This window comes from Oculina patagonica, chromosome 6, assembly GCF_052425735.1.
Source record: "Oculina patagonica isolate OP01 chromosome 6, crgOcupat, whole genome shotgun sequence".
NCBI classification, from domain to species: Eukaryota; Metazoa; Cnidaria; class Anthozoa; order Scleractinia; family Oculinidae; genus Oculina; species Oculina patagonica.
Genome location: NC_135763.1, coordinates 11,430,108 through 11,454,178, shown reverse-complemented (window position 1 = coordinate 11,454,178; position 24,071 = coordinate 11,430,108). Strand labels below are relative to the sequence as shown.

The window sequence follows — 24,071 nt, the reverse complement described above, 5'->3', positions numbered from 1 at the left end:
ATAAACGGAGGGGCTTATATCCGGGAGGGCTTATAAGCGGAATAAAAACATTGTTTCGAAAACAGCCACGAGAGTATATATATGATAAGTGCAAATGCGGCCTTACACTACTGAAGACCTGAAAAAAATTTTCAGGCTCTGAGCGGGAGTCGAACCCACGACCTTTGCGTTGCCAGTGCAATGCTCTACCACTGAGCTATCAAAGCCACATGAGAGCGGTCGTATATGGGTAATCCCTTTATGGTGGACATGATACTCGGCCCAAGTATATGTGAAATAAATGAATGTGTGTCCAGCAGTAGCAGTGAAATATATATATGATAAGTGCAAATGCGGCCTTACACTACTGAAGACCTGAAAAAAAATTTTCAGGCTCTGAGCGGGAGTCGAACCCACGACCTTTGCGTTGCCAGTGCAATGCTCTACCACTGAGCTATCAAAGCCACATGAGAGCGGTCGTATATGGGTAATCCCTTTATGGTGGACATGATACTCGGCCCAAGTATATGTGAAATAAATGAATGTGTGTCCAGCAGTAGCAGTGAAATATATATATGATAAGTGCAAATGCGGCCTTACACTACTGAAGACCTGAAAAAAAATTTTCAGGCTCTGAGCGGGAGTCGAACCCACGACCTTTGCGTTGCCAGTGCAATGCTCTACCACTGAGCTATCAAAGCCACATGAGAGCGGTCGTATATGGGTAATCCCTTTATGGTGGACATGATACTCGGCTCAAGTATATGTGAAATAAATGAATGTGTGTCCAGCAGTAGCAGTGAAATATATATATGATAAGTGCAAATGCGGCCTTACACTACTGAAGACCTGAAAAAAAATTTTCAGGCTCTGAGCGGGAGTCGAACCCACGATCTTTGCGTTGCCAGTGCAATGCTCTACCACTGAGCTATCAAAGCCACATGAGAGCGGTCGTATATGGGTAATCCCTTTATGGTGGACATGATACTCGGCCCAAGTATATGTGAAATAAATGAATGTGTGTCCAGCAGTAGCAGTGAAATATATATATGATAAGTGCAAATGCGGCCTTACACTACTGAAGACCTGAAAAAAAATTTTCAGGCTCTGAGCGGGAGTCGAACCCACGACCTTTGCGTTGCCAGTGCAATGCTCTACCACTGAGCTATCAAAGCCACATGAGAGCGGTCGTATATGGGTAATCCCTTTATGGTGGACATGATACTCGGCCCAAGTATATGTGAAATAAATGAATGTGTGTCCAGCAGTAGCAGTGAAATATATATATGATAAGTGCAAATGCGGCCTTACACTACTGAAGACCTGAAAAAAATTTTCAGGCTCTGAGCGGGAGTCGAACCCGCTCTCATGTGGCTTTGATAGCTCAGTGGTAGAGCATTGCACTGGCAACGCAAAGGTCGTGGGTTCGACTCCCGCTCAGAGCCTGAAAATTTTTTTCAGGTCTTCAGTAGTGTAAGGCCGCATTTGCACTTATCATATATATATTTCACTGCTACTGCTGGACACACATTCATTTATTTCACATATACTTGGGCCGAGTATCATGTCCACCATAAAGGGATTACCCATATACGACCGCTCTCATGTGGCTTTGATAGCTCAGTGGTAGAGCATTGCACTGGCAACGCAAAGGTCGTGGGTTCGACTCCCGCTCAGAGCCTGAAAATTTTTTTTCAGGTCTTCAGTAGTGTAAGGCCGCATTTGCACTTATCATATATATATTTCACTGCTACTGCAGGACACACATTCATTTATTTCACATATACTTGGGCCGAGTATCATGTCCACCATAAAGGGATTACCCATATACGACCGCTCTCATGTGGCTTTGATAGCTCAGTGGTAGAGCATTGCACTGGCAACGCAAAGATCGTGGGTTCGACTCCCGCTCAGAGCCTGAAAATTTTTTTCAGGTCTTCAGTAGTGTAAGGCCGCATTTGCACTTATCATATATATATTTCACTGCTACTGCTGGACACACATTCATTTATTTCACATATACTTGGGCCGAGTATCATGTCCACCATAAAGGGATTACCCATATACGACCGCTCTCATGTGGCTTTGATAGCTCAGTGGTAGAGCATTGCACTGGCAACGCAAAGGTCGTGGGTTCGACTCCCGCTCAGAGCCTGAAAATTTTTTTCAGGTCTTCAGTAGTGTAAGGCCGCATTTGCACTTATCATATATATATTTCACTGCTACTGCTGGACACACATTCATTTAAGCCACGAGAGTGTTGATCGAAGCAACATTTAGCCCTGTTTAGTACTGCCATCCGGTAGAGGGGGGCTTATATCCGGGGGGGCTTATAATCAGGATGTATTTTTTTGTTTCCAAGTAAATGGGCCTATAACCGGGGGGGCTTATAACCGGAATTTTACGGTATGCCAGCAACTAATAGATCGACAATCTATGACAACAGATGAAAAACCTTTTTACCAATTGTTTTAATTATCATTGTTTTATCAGTCAATGCGACATGGATGATCTTCCTGTGCTTCTGTAATTCATGTTTCCACCAGTCTTTCTCTCGTTTTGTCAACTTCTGTAATCCCATGTGAGTTGTATCTGTTTTGGACCATATATATTTTGGCATATATCATATTTTGAAAAACAGTCGACCGACATTATTTTCCACAACGTGGGATTATTTCGACCGAGTATCGACCCAAACGGCCCAAAAAGTACACTTATTTCACAGGCTAAGACGATCAATCAATTTTCAACAGATTCGTAGCCTGTATTATTATTTTAACGTTTTCCCGAGCACAGCCTGTGTCACGTTGTGTTACTGAGTCGTGCCGTGTGTTACTTCGTGTTACTTTCACTCTCAAATTTGTTGCTGTTGTTTTTAAAAATTATCATTATTTTTTTTCATTGAAATGGGTAGTAAAACGTGTTTGTTAGCATATTATTCAGCCACTGAGTCCAATATAATTAACTCGAGATGACGGATGATTGATCGATCGATCGGGTGTCAATGATTAATCTATCGTCCGAGACATCTGTAATATTAAACACAATACAAATACCTGTGCACGTGATTTTTCTGTTGTTAACGCATTTGCCGTTCTTCTCGAGCTGTTGTTGTCGCAAAGCGACGAATTGATGAGCAAAGCGAAACGAAAAGGTAAAATATCGGACGAGAACATGGCACAAAGAAAGCCGAAACGACGCAATCCCTTTAAATTTTGGAAGGATGAGAGAGACTCCGTAGAAAAATGCGAGGTACCTCTGGTCGATTTTGAACCCGAGACAAAGTCGCCCGCGACTTTTGTTTATGATGATCGCGAAACAAGCGATGTCGTAACCCCTGTCTCACCCCATACCCTGAAGCTTTTTGAAGCAATTCGCGAAGATGAAATGGAGCTAGTCGAAGAAGAACTCGCCAACCTGACGGACAGGCAAGAGATCGATCGAACCGACAGGCATGGCTTTGCGCTAATTCATGTCGCTGCTCGGTACAACTTTACCAGAATCGTAAACACTTTGTTGGACCATGGTGCAGATATCAACATCGGTACAGTGGAGTATCAGTGGACGCCCCTTCATTTGGCTGCCAGGTGGGTATAAACTCCAAATTGTTATGTCGTCTGCCATGAAATTTTATCTGTAATCCAGTAACGCCATTGTCAATTAATTTGCATATTGTTATAAAATCAAAAACACGCCTGTGGAATTCGTGGTTTCCTTTCCTCTTTGTTCGAAAAGAAGGAACACTTTTCGACTGTGGCTTATGTTCCAAAGCGAAATTACAGAGAAATATATTTTCTAGAGACGGGCAAGTCGATCTCTGAATTAAGTATCTTTTATGCTTGCAGAATTACAAAATGCAAATAATCCGATATGATACTGTTAAAAGCTTAAAAGTGCTCTTGGTTCGTGATTAGCATATAATTCTGCACGTATTTATAACAAACGCCAGTCTTAAAGAAAAACTGTATGAATTTTGAACTTTTACGAGGACCATAATGAATTTGTACTAACGATTTGTAGCCTAATAGAAAAACAATAGCATCTCGAGTAGATTTTTCTTATTTATTATCACGAATTGTAAACAAACAACACTGCGTTTTATGGTCGGTATGACCCTGAAAGTATTATCATAAATTATGTTGATATCGACATTTATTAGCGTGCCCGGCCAGAGCGGTTTCGAGTTGTTGAATTTGCGTGTAACTCCCGATATATGAATATCCCCTACAGGTATACAGCTACAACGAAACTCCTGATAGGGTTCTTCCATGTTGCACGTGGACTCCCTTGATTCGATTCGATTCGATTCGGTCACGTCCGTCTGTTAGCAACTCGAGGCGAAAAACCCGTCTGCTCTCGCAGGCTAGTACGTCTGTTGGCCATAATAAAATACCGGTATTATGCGTCACAAACTGTTCGATTTACATGTAGCTTTTTTGTAGCTCGCTTTGCACGACTTTTCTTTTTTATATATGAATAATTTCTCCCCCCTCTTCGAAAATATTGTTGTCCATCCCTTGCGAGTCGTCTAATGCGAAGGAAAAAGTGTTTCTGTTGCGCAGCCATAGTAGCCTGCGAAGAGGCTTTCCGGAGCACTCAGACGGTGCGCCAGCCGTCTGAGTGCTCCGGAGGCTACAGCAATAGCGGTGCTTCCTGTGACGTCACAAGCACTGTCACGAACACTTTTCGCGGTGCACCGAATACGTATGGCGTGGATAGTAAAAAAAACTGAGAACAGCAAAATAACTAGGGAATGCGAACAGTTTTCGCTTCAACGTAAAAACTTAATTGTCAAACTTGAGCGAAACGCTTACTCTGAAGTACTCTTTCTAGTCGCTTTGAAGATTTCTTATAAAAGGTGGGAATTAAAAGTTGGCAATTTGGCAAATTTTGATCAAAAATCTTTTATTTGAGAGTTGTCTTCAAGAGTGCCCAAGCTAAATAATTTGGAAAGAAATTCGAGTTCTGACATATAAAAATTGTGTTGGGATGTTTGATTGTACGCATGGCTTTCCGCCACTCTCAAGCTTCTTTTGTTCCCACAATGGCGCGTGTAGATGGCGTGTACGTGATCGGATATGACGTAACTATCGTTTATAACTGGACGTAACCTCTAATCTAGTGTACGGACACCTCCAGGAAAAGGGGTACCTCGTTTGTAACCTGCGATCAGGCGTGAAGAAACGCTAAGTCGGCTTTTATTCGAAAGCTTTGGATCGTTCTAGAGATGTAGATTTATTTCTATTTTTAAACAAGAAATTAAAAAATGTTCTTTGACTCCTGAAGTTCCGACACGTTTGATTTCAATCGCGCTTAACGGTTTAAGGTCAACTGAAATGAACCGAAATTTCGACATACTGTAGAACCCCGGTAACTCGAACTTTGAAGGGAAACGAAAAACAGTTCGAGCTAACAGGGTTTCGAGTTATCGGGGTCGCTTGAATATTCAATTTTCCACGTCAATATAAATTGAAGTTTGCTGATTTTAAAGCACTTCAGTATACAGATCATTACAAATTAAAGTTATTTCGGCAGAAAATCTAACACGATTATCATTCTTATGATAATACAGTACTGTGAATGTACGTATGACTTACAAAATCGGGAAATGAATCGCACCTTATTAAAATCTAGTAGCTGTAATGTTAGTTTTAGTGTTTAAATCCGATTACACGACAAGAAGAGCTAATGGGATATTTCAACAGCCATCCGTGGCGATTTGCAAGAACCAGAATTCGAGTTATCGGGGTAAATTTGACCCAAACTTTGATCGAGAGAAGCGAAATTTAGTTCGAGTTAGCGGGGAATTCGAGTTATCCGAGTTCGAATTAACCGAGTAAAAATGACTGAAAAATGGGGTCAAATTCAAGGGAAATGGGACTCACTTCGAGTTAGCGGGGAGTTCGAGTTATCCGAGTTTGTGTTACCGAGGTTCTACTGTATTCACAAAGTCAAATTTCAAATTTGGCTCCTCTGCTTTGTCGTTACTTTTGCGCTAATGGTTTTCCTTTTTCCCACAAGTGTGAACCAGGTTTTACTTTATGTGCTGTAGGTTCAATGGCCTCTCCACTGTTGACCTTCTTTTGGAACGGGGCGCCGACCCTTCAATCAAAGGTAAAAATGGAAGCACTCCACTGCACTTTGCAGCACGCAGAGGAAACGAAGAGATTGTCAAAGTTCTTTTAGAGCACCCGAAGGTCAATGTTAATGTCACAGATGGCTCTGGAAAAACTCCATTACACATCGCCTGCAGTGAAGGACACAGAAAAGTTTGCCAACTCCTCCTGAACTACGGAGCGTGTATTAAGGCGGTAACGGCAGACAAGACAACACCTCTTCACAATGCAATTTTAAATGGTCATTCAGAGATCGCACGAATGATATTAAAGCGAGGTAAGAATAAAAGCTTTTTTGGAATACACTGACGTGATTGGTCGATTAAGGAGGCTCGATGTATTTTTTTTAGCCGAAGGGTGGTTGTTTTGAAAATTAAAATTATCTAGGAAGCCAATGTTCGATTTTTGCCAAAATACACCATAATGATCAAATATGACCAAATTTTAATTTTTTACTCGTCACTTTGTCACAAAGGTTACCATAGTAACCATTGACGTTTTCTTTTGTTCTCAAACAAGCTTTGTTTTCTCGAAATCTAGACTGACACTTGGTATTCATTTTTTGATATGTTCAAGTACAGTAGATTTACTACCTGTGCTCAAAATTTTAGGAAAATCTGTAAGAGCGTTTTAGAGTAAATCAAGGATGAAGTTTTTGGTATTTTCTTATAATTTCTTACAATCGGCAGTCGATATATTTTAACAAATTAAAGCAAAAAGTCTTTCGCTTTTAGTTAATGGTCTTTTATGGTGTAAGTATTTATATTTCAGTGAGAGAAACTGTGCTCAAATAATACGAAACAATTTTAAGGCGCCTATTTTATATTAAAACAGTGTTTTTCTGAAAATTTCATTCTTGATTTACTTGAAAACGCTCTTACAGATTTTTCTAAAATTTCGTCAACAGTTGGTCAATCTACTAAACTTTAACATATCAAAAAATAAACACCAAGTGTCAGTCTAGATTTCGAGAAAATCAAGCTTGTTTGAGAACAAAAGAAAACGTCAATCGTTGCTATGGTAACCGTTGTGACTAAGTGACCGGTAAAAAATTAAAATTTGGTCACATTTGATCATTATGGTGTATTTTGGTAAAAATCGAACATTGGCTTCCTAGGTAATTTTAATTTTCAAAACAACCACCCTTAGTCTAAAAAAACTACATCGAGCCTCCTTAATGTGCCACTCATGCAGAGTTTTCTCCACTTCAGTGTCTGTCAAAAAAGGAAGACTGGTTGACTATTATAACTTATTCTAAAGGCCTGGCCAAACGGGGACGCAGAGAGGCAAGTTTTCAAATTGCGCCCACTTGCAACTCCGTTTGGCCAGGACTTGGTTGCACTTGCGTTGACTTGCGATGAAAAATTTGCACGCAAGTCACGGCAAGTTTTTCAGTGTTTGGCCACCCAACGCGAGTCAACGCAAGTCTCGCTGTTAACTTCAAGTACTGCGCACTGCAACGCACGCAGTAGCATTGAAATGGCTTTTTGACAACTTGCGTGCACTTTAAACTTCGAGTCCGTTTGGCCAGCCAACGCAAGTCTGTACGCAAGTTACTTGCGATTACTTGCGTCCACTTGCGTTACCGTTTGGCCAGGGCTTATTAAAAGAATGTAACTATAGCCTTTTAAATTCTCTACGTGAAGCTAGGTTCTTAAATGTATTCCATTTTTTTTCACAGCTGCTGATGGAGATGTTGATACAAATGAAAGGGAACTAGTGGGAAACGAAGACTTGCAAAGCAACACAGTGTTGCACATGGCTGCTTGGAATAACGATGTCAAGACTGCTGAACTGTGTCTTGACAGCGGCTCCGACGTCAACACTAGGAAATGTAACGAAAGCACCGCGCTTCACTTGGCGGCCACTAAAGGGAACCTTGAGATGGCCGAGCTGCTAGTGTCACGTGGAGCTGGTGTTAGCTTGAAAGACGAAGACTCAAAAACACCTCTTCACAGGTGATAATTGACAACTAGAACGATTTTCGATTTAGTGTCGTGAAACCAACCCAAAGTAATTATTTTGGCCAGTCACAAATCTATGCAGTGACTGGTGTTACTTAACGCTGAGGGAATATTTCAATATTTTCGTTCTTAGGCTTTTTTAACAAACGAAAACCCCTAAAAAGTATCATAGGCATAAGGCTGGCTTGTTATCATTATCAGTGGATCGGCAAAAGTAATATGTTTTGGTCATGGGAACTTGAAATGGGAACTTGAAAACAGTTATTGGAAATTTAACAGGTGCGTTTACGCGGGAGGTGCTCGTATTCCAGGCAGAGAGAACAGCAATAATCTCAGTTGTTTGATTCGTCAAACCTAGAATTATGCACCGTTTAATAGCTTTTTTAGCGGACTAGGCTGATAGTGGTGTAATGTTTTGTTTGTTCCTAGAGCTGCTCTTTTTAACCAAACAAAGCTCATTACATTTCTTGTGGAGAGTGGAGCCAAAGTGAACGCACGTGATGGCGAGGGCCGATCGCCATTTTTGAACGCAGTAGCTGCAGGGCATATTGACTCGGCCATGGTTCTTGTTAAACTTGGTGCCGACATCAGCGCAACCGACCTGCTCATGAAAACCTGTGTTCATATCGCGGTAGAGAACGAACACTTGAAGATGCTTGCAATGCTTCTAGAAAGTCGCTCGGGTACAAACAATTTGTACAAAGCGGATCTGTGGGACAGGGTTCCTTTGCACTACGCTGCCAAGTCAAAAGATATAAAGGTAAAAATTTGTATTATCACCCTCACCATCATCATTATTTTAGATAGGAAGTGTGTAAGTACACATTTTCCCAGTTCATTGGCACTTCATTATAGTCGAGTTACACTGGCTTTTTAATTTCTGTCAGAAAAGGAAGATGGGTAAGATCAGCATAAAGAAACTCACTTTTGATAGGAAAAGCGAAAAGTATTCTGATGAAATTACTTTTCGCAGTCGTTCCTCGCAATATTAAATGACTAAAGATTTCATTAGTAGAAAACTGGTTTCATTCTTTCCAACTACTACTCTTTACATTCAAAATGGGAATGGAACTAAATCTCGGTCGCCAAAATTTTGATTGAACTACATGTTTCGATGTCTGGCGCTTGACCCGTTAGGTACGTGTCACTGATGGTTTACCTTAATCTGAATTAGAATAAAACTGGGCAACGACATTTTTTACTTGTATCTCTTCGTCATTGGTTTTTACGTTTTGTAGATTTTAGAGCTGGTGTTGTCGAAGCAAAAGCGTCTGTCTTATCGAGATGAGAATCAAAAAACGCCTCTTCACCTAGCTGCAGAATCGTCCTCATCAAAACACGTAGAAGCATTAGTCAAGCAGATGGCTGGTGTTAATGAGCGAGACCACCTTGGAAGAACACCTTTGCATAGTGCTGCCGCAAAAGGACAAAGGTAAATCGTCTGGGTGATTTCGTGATTGTAGTTTGGGGCTCGTGTAGAAAGACGATAGAGGATAGAAAAGGAAACTTCTGGATGAGAGTATTCTGTAAAATTAAACTAATTTAGGTTTCTTTTCCTCGGATGTGACTGTTCGTGGCTTTACAGCCGAAAATAGCGTAATGGGCGCATGAGTGTCCGACAAGTAGCCCAGTCTTCTTAAATGCTCGTAGTCGTAGTTTTCTTTACATGTATTTTGAGAGATGTATAGTCTTGTTTCACACTGCCAGTAGAAAATTTCCTACCCGAATGATACCTTTTTTGGAGCGAACTGTGCTGGTTGAAGTCTTTACATTCAGCCCGGCATATAGCCATTTGTAATTTAATTTGTTTTTACAGGAAAGCTTGCGTCACACTTCTAAATATGGGTGCAGAAATAGACAGTAAAGATAACAACTGGCGAACACCCCTGATGTGGTCTGTAAAGAGAAACCATGCAAAATGTGCTGAGATTCTGCTTGACTCCAAAGCTTCCGTTGATCTGCAAGATTCAGATGGCGACTCTGCATTACACATGGCGGGTGGCCAGGGTCATGCAGATACAGCGAGTCTACTACTGGACCATGGTGCGAGTTTAACGCTTCAAAACAAACGAGGGCATGCTTGTTTGGAAGTAGCCGCAAAAGCAGGATCCGCTGAAGTTGCCATGACAATTGTCAAGCACAAAAGGTTAGTTGCTAGCTGAAAGAGAAGAAAAAATGCAAAACAAAACTACTGACATCACAAAGAAATTCGGTAAAGGCCTTTGAATAAGCAACACAATTTCGATTGAGTTATCGTAAAATTGAATTATAACTATCGTTTCTTGATATGAATGGGCAGAAAAGTTATACAAGAAACCTGTAATGCAAAGTTATTGTTTCTGTTTAATGTCGGTATACTTAAGAAATGGTCGCGACCTTTTAAAAAACAGAATCCGGCAAATTGTGAAACTTCAGCTTAACATTTTAGAACCAGATTCTTTTTCTCCTTTCGTCGGCTTCAATTGGAAAAAATGTGATCGTACGAGCTGTCACAGCGATTTCGTACGCAAATTTTTCGATGGTCTTTACCAAACAGAAATGACGCCATAAAATGCCCAAAAAATTTGCAGTAACACCGCTTGCCTAACGGCTCGTGGTACCACTTGAGTTTTGAACATTTCTGACGTCATTTCTAAGCTTTATTTGACAATTAGACTACGAGCTGTAGTTTTGTATCATCGAAGAGTCAACGAGGCGTAGCTGTGTGGACAATTGCTTATAGAAAACGAGATCGAGTAGTTCAAGTGGTTGTAGTAGAAATTCTAAACGATTGCAGTCCAAACGTTTGGTTTATGTACTTTTTTAAAGGAAAATAAATCTTTTTTGTTTGTTTCCATTAAGGTGGACTGAACTTGAAAAGTACCAGACAACATCTGGCCAAACAGCAGTTTCACTCCTGGTTGAAAATTTCCCAGAAGCGGCTGAAGTTGTGCTGAATCAGTGCGTACATTACTCTCAACACCTCAACCCTTCCGACCCAGACTACGCTGTCACGTACAACTTTAAATATCTGGACCCTGGCCCCGACGAAAAGGATTCCGGTAAAAGGTTCTCCACAGTTCAAACAATGATCAAGCACAAACGCGAGCGGCTCCTTCTTCATCCTCTCACTCTGAAATTTAACGAAAGGAAGTGGACCTCGTATGGAAGATTTGCTTTCTTTGCCGATTTTTTCACATATCTGATATTGATGATACTCTTCAGCATTTTTATAGTCCACCAAAGGGAAGGCCAGACTTTCAAACCACCCAACCTCAAGCGGCCACCACCGAACATGTCTGAAGACGAGGACGAGTACTACAAGCCAAAACCCTCTGATATTTACAAAAAGGATTCCGCCTTCACGGAATCAGTACCCCACATAGTCATGATTTTCGCCGCAGTTCACATGTGCAAAGAAGTTTTTCAGATATATGTGCAACGTTGGAACTATCTCAAGGACTTTTCCAACTACCTAGACTGGACCCTCTATATCACTATTGCGTTGTTTATGGTACCCTACGTTGCCCCGCGAGATGTCATCGATGATTGGTTCGCAAGCATGACAGACCCACGTACACTTTGGATTCTCGGAGTTGTGGCGATCTTCGTGTGTTATACGAACATGATGCTGTTCCTTAGAAGGTATCGACTGTTTGGTACTTACATCTCGATGTATATTGAAGTGACCAAGACAGTTTTCCAAGTGCTGGCGGTCTTTACTTTCCTCATCTTGGGTTTTGCGATGGTGTTTCACATCCTCTTCAAGGAACAGGTAGGGATTATTCTCACTTTAGCCGTTTTTGATTGACTGTCGCAAATACTTTTAAATGGGATGATTTAGAACAGGCGCTACGGGCGGTTGAAGTTGATTGGATTCAGATTTCAAAGCTTGAACAGAAATCCTGATTAGTTCGGTTGTTTCGGTAGTGATTGGCTACTTTTTCGTTCCCACTCGTGTAAGTCTTTTTGACAAAGGTAGCTAAACGATCAAACCGGCATTTGTTCATAACATGTTTGTCCGTGAATATTTAATTTGCAAAGTCGAAAAAGGTGGCTTAATGCTAGGGCTTAACAACATTACAAGTTAGTGGTCAGCAATCAAAATAAGAGCTAGGAAAATGCATTACCAATGACCGCGATTTCTTAACAGGAATGCTTGCATTTACAAAATAGGAGGTTCGTCGTCCGTAATTGCTTTATATATCCCTTAACATATACGTGGCAAATTATCTCGGTTGTCACAATTGACCTCGCTCCCAATGTGTGGCTTCAATAGCTCAGTTGGTAGAGCATCGCACCGGTATCGCGGAGGTCACGGGTTCGAATCCCGTTGAAGCCCTGAATTTTTTTTTTTTTTTTTCAGGCTTCTCTATTCCAATTGCTTAAATTGGAAATTCACTGCGACGATCATTTATCACTTTCATATACATCCGCAGTTCATATATGAATCATTTCATATACATTACATTATCTCGAACTTCTTGCACGAGCTAGTAACTAGCTATCAGGAATTTTATCGCGAGAATTACGGTTTCATAGCTAATATAACAACACTTTCGAAAGAGGGGATTCAACATTATTGCTGCTTAGGACTGTGGGTGGGAGGTAAAGTTAATTGCAACTTGTCGAGGGAGAGAAAAGCAATGCAAATTACTCCAAAAAGGTTAAAACCAAATGTTTACTGGGCTTAACGTAATTGGCATGCCCGTTGTTATCTAGCTTTTGTTTAATAATAAAAAAGAATTAAATGAAACAAAACTACACTAAACTTAACTGAATTAAATTACGGAGAGGATAGGAGGCAAGGCGAGGCGAGGTAGCCAATCGCGTACTTGTGCAATACCACCAGCTACGCAGGCTAAGGCGAGGCGAGGAGATTGACAAGTGACTAACAGGCAATTGACAAGTGACAAATATTAATTTCGACTGAAAACAAAGTTATGACCATAATGTTTATTGACATTTGTCATTTAAATTATTATTATCCACTTCTGCAGGTTTATCATTTCAATACTAGTTATGCTGACTGCTGATTGTTTCGCCATCATTTTTTATTGTAGATGGGATTCCACACTGTGCACCATTCCATACTTCGTGTGGTGGTAATGATGATTGGAGAGCTCGACTTTGGAGCAACCTTCGTTGACACAATTGGTCAAAAAAGCTCCCCAAAGCAGCATCCGTTAAATCCATTCCCAAAAGTGGGGTTCTTTTTCATCTTTTTATGTTTGTTTTTACTGACCGTCGCGCTGATGAATCTTTTGGTAAGTAAACATCTCTAATGTAACAAAAATGAATGATTAGAAATACAAATCAAAAGTCTGACAATCAACACGTTTAGACCGAGATGTATTTTATTTATTAAGTGGCTTATTTGGCAGGCCAGGCCTAATTTAACTTTTATAGTCGAACCTCACCTTATGGTCACCTCTATAATGCGGATACCTCCATAATATGGACACTCTTCTCTGTCTCATTGGAGTCCGCATTTAATAGGATCGGGTGTATTGAAGTGTACTCTGGTAAACGAAACATGGCTGACTGCGAGCGTAAATAAAATTTGACAGTCTCTGGGACCTTATAATTGGTGACTAAAGGTTCGACAAACTAAGCGGAAGTACTGTAAAGCGGATCAGAAGAGACTTTTAAAGTTTGAACCAACGAGTACCACTGAGTTATTTTACAAAAACCGACTAATCCGAAGACACCTTTAAAAGACGAACAGTTTTTTTTTTTTTTTTTAAATGAATGTGTGTCCAGCAGTAGCAATGAAATATATATATGATAAATGCGCATTTGCATTTATCATATATATATTTCATTGCTACTGCTGGACACACATTCATTTATTTCACATATACTTGGGCCGAGTATCATGTCCACCATATAAAGGGATTACCCATATACGACCGCTCTCATGCATGTGGCTTTGATAGCTAAGTGGTAGAGCATTGCACTGGCAACGCAAAGGTCGTGGGTTCGACTCCCGCTCAGAGCCTGAAAATTTTTTTCAGGTCTTCAGTAGTGTTAGGCCGCATTTGCATTTAATATAGTTTTTTTTATTTGCTCCAAAAATTACAACAGTACTATACATAACACGAACAGTCTTACCTTTTAAAATTACAACACTTGCTTACTTTCTAAATATACACAATTAAGGCATAGATAATAGCTATTTCTTATATTACTTCTATTAATTCACATTGATCAATTGTAACACCAGGCAATAAAAAGGAAAAAATGCTCCTGGATCCAAACCATTTGCTTTGGTTGTATATGTCTTGATATTCATGCCATGCTAATTTTACATTTGGCATTCTTCTGGCCATGAAGTACCTTCAACTTCGAGGTTAAGTTTGCAATTGCTATATCAACACATAGCTTTTTTAAAAGCATGAAAACACACTTTGTGAAATTTTCAAGAGTTTGGTGCAGCTCACAAGAGGAACCAGTTAATTTCCAGACATTCCACGAAATTAAATAAATAAATAAAAAAACACAAAATAAAAAATAATCCCTTTAGAGAGATTGTGTCACGGATTTTAGCCAAGTTTAGGCATGGGAAATAAGCACCAAATTCGGCGAAATATGGAAATAACTTCTTAAAACAGTGTAGGAACATTTCATTAACACAGCAAATACGAAAGAAGGTACAGATGACCAAAAGTGACGAAAATTGAAACGAACAGCGATATGGGTTTTTGGAATGTTGTTGGGCTGAACAGTTTTCAAATTTTAAGTTAATCTCGTTTGCTTGTAACTTTGAATTATAATACCCAGGAGACAAGTTTGGTTGCAATGAAGCTATCGTTTGGTCATTTAGATCCAGAAAAGTAATTTGGTATAATAATCGGCAATCGAATTGGTTTCTTTACAGGTTGGTCTGGCCGTTGGAGACACCGAGACGATGAAAAAGTTCGCTACAGTCAAGAGACTTGGCATGCAGATTGAGTACCACGTAGAAATAGAAGAAGCGTATCCTCATTTCATAACCCGACCATTTTACCAAATGGTTTATGTTGAAAAACCTAACAAGTTGTCAAGGATCCACAGGTATGACGTCGTTCTGAATACTGTGACGATCAAGAAAGATATTTTAATTATATATGTACAGTAAAAACCCGCGTCTATAAAGAACCTAGGGATTTTAGAACCTTCTGGCAGAAATTTGCTTTTTTGATACCCCAAAATATAAGACCCTGTTTAGCCAAACAAATTCCAACAGGTTCTTATATGTAGGGTTTAACTATTTAATTTAGATATATTTTTTACCGTTGTATCATTTTTTACCATTGTTAATTGTATCATTGATCAATTAATGTTGTTGGACTTTTGGCAACATGGGTACATTAATAAATATTTATAATGAAGAACAGACCAGATTTTTTACTATTTTCTGATAATCAACCATAATGTCTATTCTGCACAAATTAAGAACCTAATTAAGAACCTACTTAGCCTAAACTGTCAATAAGTACCCCATAATACAAGAACCTGTTTTGCCAAACCCTGCCAAAAAAGAAGGTTCTTTTACACGCGGGTTTTTACTGTATAAGTCGGCTTTTCTTAAAAGCAGCTGAAAGGTATTTTATTTTCATGAACTAAAAGTATGTTGTGGAGTTAGTCGTCAGATATATCACGACTATAGTTGAAGTGCTGTCTCATTATTTTGAGCTTTATTGGCAAATACAATAGGATAAAACATTCAATTCGTGTCCGATCCTTCCAGACGTACCTAATAGTACTAAAAAGTCATAGCACGGAGGGGGATGCCGTAAATTTCGGATGTGTTTGTGCCTTAAAGGTTCTTAAGCCACGACCTTGTGTATAGATTGAAAATCGAAATATTAATACTCTTTTTAAGGCCCAAACACTACAAAAAGATACCGTATTAAAGAAGCATGAATAGTTAAGAAGAAATTTCGACTCAGACCGAGCGGGCGTGGCACGTTGCACTTCTTTTTTTGCCGCCCACCTATGTGCCTAGCGTGGTGGGTTTTTTCTTCAATTTTTTCAACCGGTCAAACTTACAAACCTCCCCACTCTTCTTACAATAAATACTATCCGTTCGCCTCTCCCCTTTTTGGCTTTTGTCTTCTTTTTTCCCCCGCTTTTTTTCCTCTTTTTCTTTTTTTTTTTGCCTTCTTATTATTTTCCTCTTTCCGCTGCGTCTCTATTTTCTCGTCCTTCTTCCTCCTTCCACTCTTCTTTTCTTTCCTCCTTTTCTACTATTTTATTTCTCCCTTCTCTTTTTTCTCCTCTCGTATCTTCCGTGCTGTCGACCTTCTTCTTTTCCTCTTCCTCTCTTTACTTCACTTTTTTTTTTTTTCCGCGTCCTTCTTTCTTTTCCCACCTTTTTCTCCGCTTTACTCACTTCGTTCCGTCCCTTTCCTTATCACTCTTTTTTTTTACCTCTTCCGTTTTCTCTCTTTTTACGCTGCTCCCTTGTACCTTCCAAAAATCTAACTTCCTGTCGAACAACTTCCTTTTGAACATTTTACGCGAAAACCCTTCTTTCTTTTTTTTTTCCGTTTTCCTCTTTCCTCTTTCTTCTTTTTGTCTTATTTCTCTTCATTTTTCTGCTTGCCCACACCTCCCACTAACCCCTCCCCCTACACACACAACGTACTCCCCTGGGTCCATCTTTCCTTTTTGGTATCAGCAATACACGCCCTTTTTGTTCACCTCTTCACTTGGCGGGCCTCCCTTGAGTGGTGGTACATTCGAAAAAATAGATCGATCATTTTCCTTTCACTCCTTTTTCTCTTACACCCCCCTACCTCCAACTTCTCCCTCTACTTTTCCGTCCATATCCTTCCTCTCCCTCCCCGATACGAACATTCGCCGCATTGGGACTGCGCCTCCTCCGCCGTTCTTCCTCTAACTTAATTAATGATTCTTTTGTCTCTCTTCCTTTTTCCTTTTGGGCCGTTCTCTCCCTTTCTTTTTCCGCCTGGTTCTTCATTTTCTTTTTCTTCCTCTCCCCCCCCCCCCCCCCCCCCTATCCGCTTACCTGTGGGTACTTTCTATTATCTCTCACTGAACTCATCCTCTTACCAACCACATCTCCATACACATCTTATGCGCTAACTCTTGTCGACCGGTCCTTTCGCCCTGGCCGGGATCTGCTTTTTTTTGGGCAGAATTTTTTTTCCCCTCTGTCTCCCCTTGTTGTTGAGGAGGAGGGGGTATCCTCGATGGATACATCTTATTTTGTAGGAGTAAAATATTCCTACTATATATTGAAACTAGAGAGCTCCGGCCTGACGGGCCACTAGCCCGGGGGGGGGGGGGGGTCTCCCTTTGGCCTATACGGGGACGTGCCGCTGGATAGGGTATGGTTTTTGACTCCTCCGGTCCTGAACAGGGTATATAATTTCAGCTCCTGTCCTAAACAGGGCCTGAATCTGTCCTAGACAGGGTATGGCTGCAAGACTGTCGTCCATGTATTTACATTGTTTTCGCTTTCACTGCAATAAAAAGCATTATTTTATTCGGTGGGATAGGTGTTTCTGCATTTCAATGCTTCAAACGTCGCGTATGGGACGCAATCACAATAAAGCGTAAATGATTGTTGATGTTGTCCTTTGTCCTAAATAGGGTCTTAGATGGGGGTGTTGTCCTACGCAGGGTAGGTATTTTAAGTTTTTATTGTCCTAAAAAGGTCAGGGTTTCAAACTTCCAGCAGCACCCCTATACCTAAACTTAGGTCAAGAACCCCCACCCCCCTCCCCAGGGACTAGGCTCCAAATTTTTTGAAAAGTATGAGAGGAAAGTAACTTTTAGATCTTTTACGGCGCGTACCATGCGTACGGGTGTATAACCCGGCCTCGAGCCCGAGACGCCGTCCATATCTCTCTCTTATATAACATTTTGACGTAATATATCATACGAGGGCAGTGTTTCTCGGAATTCAAACTCCGAGGAGAGTTGAATACGCGCAGCGGAGTATTTTTGACGAATTCGAGGTGTTTGGATAGACGTTCGTGTTTGATATATCTTCTCTCGAAACAAAAACTACGGAGTAAACGGAGAAATAAAATCGTAAAAAATCTATGCTAATTAGATCGGGTTTCCAAACCACCGTCACGGTATAATATTCTTTGTTTTAACTTGATGAATTATTAATGAGTTTGAGAAAGAAAAAGTAACAAGGGGCAAAAACGAAATAGTCTGTTTTACTCTACAATTGCCCTTTATGAAATGTCGAAAGGGGTAAGGAATTATCCCTTATATTACTTTTCTTTTAATCCACCAAACACCGGGCAGTCGATCTATCTAAATATTCTAAATTGTTTTCTTTTATTTAAAACCGAATGGACCCCTGTCGAAAGTGAAAATTTAATGTAGAACTACGTGTCACTTCTGGAGCTACGTAAAAAAGGCAACATCTCAATTTTATTGATGGTTAATACACGTTTTTATTTCGTCAGGTAGCGAAAAGGAGGTTTTATTTTGTCTTCAAGGATAGAGCAGGATAGTAGGTCGACCTTGGGTTGAGCTCATGGGGGGTACTCGGGATTTCTGCGGGTATGTCGTGGGAGCGAAATCATGACAAAAAATCCCTGAGGCTTCAAAAAAAACTGACAAAACCCAAATCCATTTCAATTTTAGCCACAATCAGAAAGGGGGAAATAGATAAACACACAAAAAACACATAGAAACACGTTGAGTGTTTGTACTTTATTCACAGAACTATGTGGTCAAGCACTTTGGATGACATTATGCAATATTTTTCTCCCAAAAATCCGGATCGAAAATTTCAAACAAAAAAATCTTGATCTCCCCGTAATTTAATCCGTGCCCCCCCCCCCAACTGGGGGGTTGTGCCTTCGGTGAGGTGTAGCGGAGAGGGGGAGGGGTGATGGAGTGGGTTCAGCACTTGCGATAACAATATTATTGGACAAGACGTTGCCGCTCAGAAATGATTTGCCGTTAATTTAACCTTTGGTTGTTTGCATATTGTAAAACAACTGCTGTAGAGGCTTCTATTTTGATTGTTTTTCGTCGAAACTGTGCCATATCCCCCTACTTGTTTTGGTGTGGAAAGGGTCGAAAAGAATTTCAACTTGAGAAACTCTGCCGAATTTACGTTTATAATTCTCACATTTTTTTCCGGATCTTTTTCTTTTTTCAACAACTCGGCTGGGTTATTTTTAAAGTGGAGGGGGACAGGGGGGCGGGAGCCCGGGAGAAAAGGGGCGGGAAGCGGGAGGAGAGAGGGCGGGAAGCGGGATTCTTAAGGTGGCGGGAACCGGGAGAAAACGAGTGAAATTTCGTAACATTTCATTATATTACGCAATAGACATGGAACAAACAGGAGAGAACAGCTACGGAAAGGGGCGGGAGGCGGGAGTAAAAGGTACGGGAAGCGGGAGTAAAAGGTACGGGAGGCGGGAGGTATAGACCCCCCTGTCCCCCCCCACTTTAAAAGAACAATCATGATCAGTTTTGGAAACAAAAATGCGAGAACTTTAATGAGAACTTGAAAAATTCCGGCGGGTTTCAATGTTCATTTCGACCATTTCCATCCACTTCCCCTTAAACACTAAACACTAATTTAGACGTCCTGATCTTTCAAATCATCGTGTTTTTTTATTTCATATGGCAGTCGTGAGCAAAAACTACCGAGTGACTAGTACGAAAGCGATTGCGTGACACGCAAGTTTCAATTATCAATTCATCGGAGAACAACAGTTTGTCTGGTTTGTTTCCGACATGAAGAACTGAACGGACCGGCATTTCGGTCGAGAAATCAAAGGATTGATACAAGAAGGGTATATTTATTCGACGGTTGTTTAAAACAGATGGGAATATATCATGGCAGACCTGAAAGTGGTCGAATGTTGAATGTCAACACGGAGATGTACTGAAGTTGTCGACAGCACGCTTGAAGACTGATCGATATTAAAGATGGCGATAGCATTCGAATTCGCTTTACCCTCGATATTTAGAAGATATGGTGTTCAGGATGATCTTAACAGGGAGCTTCTGCTGTAGATTACATCTAAATACTAGTAGAAAACGGAGGAAAGACTCAGAAGAAGACGTTTTGGACTCTCAGGCCGGGAGAATGTGGGTATTGTTTACGTTTCAGTGACAGATAATTTTGTAATTATAAGTATTTTGAGAGCGTTCGCACTCAGCGCGTATAGAGAGCCCGAATAAATTTTTACACTAGGTTTTAGAATGGCATTTCCCCTTTCAAAATATCTGAAATTCAAGTTATTTAGAGTTTTACCGGGTAGAGTAATTCTCTCTCGAAAAGAGCGCCAAATTAAGAATTCGAGCAACCGAATTTTAGTGATTTTCAGCGGCTCGCCGTGACCTTCGCAATTAACTTACAGAAGAAAGATTGGACTCAAATGACTTATAAACACTTCAATAGTCCATTTCTAGGCTCAAAAACGGGGTTTCATTTAATGCGAATGAGCCAGTGCGAAGTTTACGACACGGTGTTAGTCATGTTTATTTTGTGTGTTTTAGAAGACACTGGGGTTCATAACGGTTTTGTAAGTTTTTGACCGGTTGAAGAAATATTTGAAGAAAAAAATCCCACACGTTTCTAGGCCTACCATAGGCTTTCTTTGGGCGGCATATCAAGAATTCTGATGTGCAACTTTTGTGCCACTTATTTTTGTTTTTGCGCGGTATTAGTGGATCTTTGCTCTTAAATGGGTAGTTCAGACCGTATCTTTTTCGTTTAGCTGGACTTTTACACACTGTGTTGTTAGCAACACTATTTAAAGGAGCCTCAAAAAGTCAAACCCTATCCCATGACACAATTAACCTATGATAAGTACTTCTCTCCGAGCTTAGCTTTGTGGCTAGCACATTTATTGTTTCTTGTATTTCATAGAGTGATGGATTGGCTACAAGCAAGATTTTCTGAGGTCGTCCCAGAACCGGTTGCTGATGAAAGCAAACCAACTGAAATCTCTAAACTGCAAGAGGAGATGATAAAAAACAAGAAGAGGATGAAGTCCATGATGGCTATGATGGAGGCACAGAACAAGTTACTCAGAAGTCTGGCGCGAAGAATTGACCCCAGTTTTGAGCTGCAAGAAAGTGTCGAGGAGACCTGGAGGACGGATGGTACAGATGGTGGAAATCTGACATCACTTGATGCGGGAAAAGAGAGCGAAGTGCCCACGGATGACACAAGCGTGGATTTGGCCAAAGAAGATAAAGCCTCAGATGCTCTCTTTGAGAGTGGCTTGTAGTCCCTGCCTGGTACGAAACAGCAGTGACTTTGGAGACGGCTTAATCGTTAAAGGGCACTAAAAATGGCGTGAATTGTAGCGACAAGCCTCTGTGAAGAAAGAATGTCAACGCAATGGTTACCTTCCCAATCATGCATTAAAAGTATTTTTTCAGATTTTGTCTGATTGGCTACACGGCTAAATCCGTAAAGCCAAATCGGATATTTGATCGTCAATAAGCTAATTTGTTTTTATGAAAACGTCCTTATCCTTGGAAAATCCTGGTCGTTGTGGAAATGTGGCCACTAGAGAGAGGTGACCGTTATAGGACATTCAACTACATAAGGTAACAGGTTTTTATAAAAACAGCCTAAATCTAGTTATGGTGTGAAAATATTTAAAGTTTTTATTTGTGTCGGGTTTTGGATCTTTCCGTACCATGTCTGCTGTCTTTCGGTGCTTATTCATGAAGGCGCATTTACACGACAGAAAAATTTAGGTACGGACTCGTCAGAAAATTGGTCCGTACCCGTCACTACGCCTCTGATTCAAGGCGCGTTTACACGGTAAAGAAATTTGGGTACGGACCCGTCACAAAAATGGTCCGGACCTCACTACTTTTGTAGAGAAACAGTCAAATCAAAACGAGGCCATAGGCGCCTATGGCCCCGTTTTGATTTGACTGTTTCTCTGCAAAAGTGGCGAGGTCCGGACCAATTTTTGACGGGTCCGTACCCAAATTTTTCTGTCGTGTAAACGCGCCTTCGAGAAACTGAGTGGGGTTCTTTTTCTCTAACTTCCAAGCTTCACAACATAATTTCTCTCAGCCGCATCAGTTTAGAAGTGGCCCGTCAAAAGCCGCAGACATTGTCAAAGGCGCGTTTACACGGCACAAAAACTTAGGTACGGACTCGTCAAAAAGTTGGTCCGTTCCCGTCAAAATTTGGTCCGCACCTTATCATTTTTGTAGGGAAACAGTGAAATCAAAACGGGGCCATAAGCGCCTATGGCCCCTCTGTTTCTCTCGTGTAAACGAGCCTTTGACAATCAATGTCTGCGGCTTTTGACGGGCCAATTCTAAACTGATGCGGCTGAGAGAAATTATGTTGTGAAGCATGGAAGTATTTTAGAGAAAAAAGAACCCAACTCAGAGGCGTAGCAAAGTTACCAGAACAACAGCTAATAATGTATTGGTGTAGCAAAATGTTTCTAATGTAGTTTTAATATAGTTTTTAAAGTAGCTTTAATGTAGCTTTTATTCGTGTCTATTGATAGATTTTTTAGTTTTGTATAGTGTTTAATTAGCATTTTTAAAATTTGGTAGTTTTCCTTAGATTATTTGCATTTTTTATTATTCTAATTGAGGACCCTTCTGTAAACCACTTAGTTGTGATACAGGCTTTTGTCGTTAAAGGTTATTGTTATCAAGGAGCCTAGATGTTGGAGAACAAGACAATTGTCTATACACAGTGATAAATAATTTTTTCCGCCGTATTTAAGAAGGATTTTCAACAATACATGTAATGTCCACTCCTGTAAATGCCGCAGGAGTTCTACAGTAAACTTGTATATTCCCAGGCTAAGGTCAGGGACAGCAAAATGCAAAGGATCTTTCCTGTGGAAAACAGAAGCGTGCAATTATGTCAGACTACATGCTTTTTTATCGTCGTACCCGTCTAATTTAACGATATTTTATAACATGCTGTATATTAAGACTATTAGTAAGACACTTAGTTGATGATCAAACGGAAATTTACAAAGACATATAAACTGCCGTATGGAATGTGGAAAAGCTGACGTTTCTTTGCTCATGCCAGCAGAGTCTTTTGCAGCTTTCACTACTGGTAAGGGATATCAGCAACTCTCTCTAAAACGGACACCTTCGGGACCGACTCCAGCTGTCCGTCTTAGAGAGGTATCCGTCTTATACAGAGTTTAGTTACGGTAAAATGACTGAAAAACGACAGGGACGGGACCAACACCAGATGTCCGTTTTATAGAGGTGTCCGTCTTATAGAGGTGTCCGTCTTATGGAGGTGTCCGTCTTATGGAGGTGTCCGTCTTATAGAGGTGTCCGTCTTATAGAGGTGTCCGTCTTATAGAGGTGTCCGTCTTATAGAGGTGTCCGTCTTATAGAGGTGTCCCTCTCATGGAGGTGTCCGTTAAGAGAGAGTTGACTGTTGTAACTAAGATGAAAAATTATCAGTAATGATGTACATGGATTTTAAAAGGAGTTCATTTCCTTATTATTAATTAGACATCAGGGCTTTCTGGAATACAAAATTATAACGAATACGATACCGTGTCAAATAAAGATGATGTTAGTACTTAATCGTCCTTATTTGCTCTTTTTATCTTTTTGTATGCTAGTCTGCGGGGATGTGACAAAATATCCAGTTTTAGCTATCTATCACCCTGCCAGCAGAGTCCTCTTCGATGTCGCTCTGTTTGCAGGGTAATTTTTCACGTCGAGTTGTATTCAGTTCTTTTACATTCCTTTTTTTGCAAAAGTTTATGCCAAGGCAATTTCCTTTGTGATAATGCGATCTTGCTATATCAAACCATTTTTGATATAAAATAAGTCATTCTCCTTGCATATTCCCAGACCAAAGTCAAGGGCAGCAAAATACAGAGGGTCTTTCCTCTAAAATTAGAGATCATCTTCTCCCAAGTGTGAAGTGGTTAGATTCCATATGCCAGGCTGGTACACAATTTTGAACATGGAAGGATAGTTTTCGCCGGAATGCCATTACTGGTTTTTTTTTTAAACCGATCTTCAGAAAAGCACTTTTTCAGTATTTTATTGTGGCCATTTTTGTTGCGGTGTT

General features: G+C 40.5%; 1 protein-coding gene across 5 annotated transcripts; it reads left to right on the top strand.

Moving 5' to 3' along the window:
* The first annotated feature begins 3,049 nt into the window (after positions 1 to 3,049).
* LOC144658660 (uncharacterized) lies at positions 3,050 to 23,945 on the top strand. Of its 5 annotated transcripts, none has more exons than XR_013571757.1 (11): positions 3,050 to 3,566; positions 6,032 to 6,372; positions 7,777 to 8,053; positions 8,489 to 8,819; positions 9,298 to 9,491; positions 9,876 to 10,205; positions 10,901 to 11,813; positions 13,102 to 13,305; positions 14,919 to 15,094; positions 20,901 to 23,279; positions 23,399 to 23,945. XR_013571757.1 is itself a non-coding variant. In XM_078519120.1 (10 exons), the coding sequence occupies exons 1-10, from the start codon at positions 3,112 to 3,114 to the stop codon at positions 21,262 to 21,264; spliced, it is 3,585 nt and encodes a 1,194-aa protein (XP_078375246.1). In that variant the 5' UTR covers positions 3,050 to 3,111; the 3' UTR covers positions 21,265 to 23,941. The 5 variants fall into 5 exon arrangements, 2 of the variants coding, with proteins under 2 accessions (XP_078375246.1, XP_078375249.1); XR_013571756.1 differs by having other exon boundaries at positions 23,348 to 23,944; XR_013571755.1 differs by having other exon boundaries at positions 20,901 to 21,823; positions 21,950 to 23,940.
* The last annotated feature ends 126 nt before the right edge of the window (positions 23,946 to 24,071 follow it).

Excerpts from the sequence above, each read along its gene's own strand:
- LOC144658660 (XM_078519120.1), top strand. The coding sequence starts at position 3,112 with ATGAGCAAAGCGAAACGAAAAGGTAAAATATCGGACGAGAACATGGCA. Across the intron at positions 6,373-7,776 it reads ACGAATGATATTAAAGCGAG|CTGCTGATGGAGATGTTGAT; the intron begins GTAAGAATAAAA and ends TTTTTTTCACAG. Across the intron at positions 11,814-13,101 it reads ACATCCTCTTCAAGGAACAG|ATGGGATTCCACACTGTGCA; the intron begins GTAGGGATTATT and ends TTTTTATTGTAG.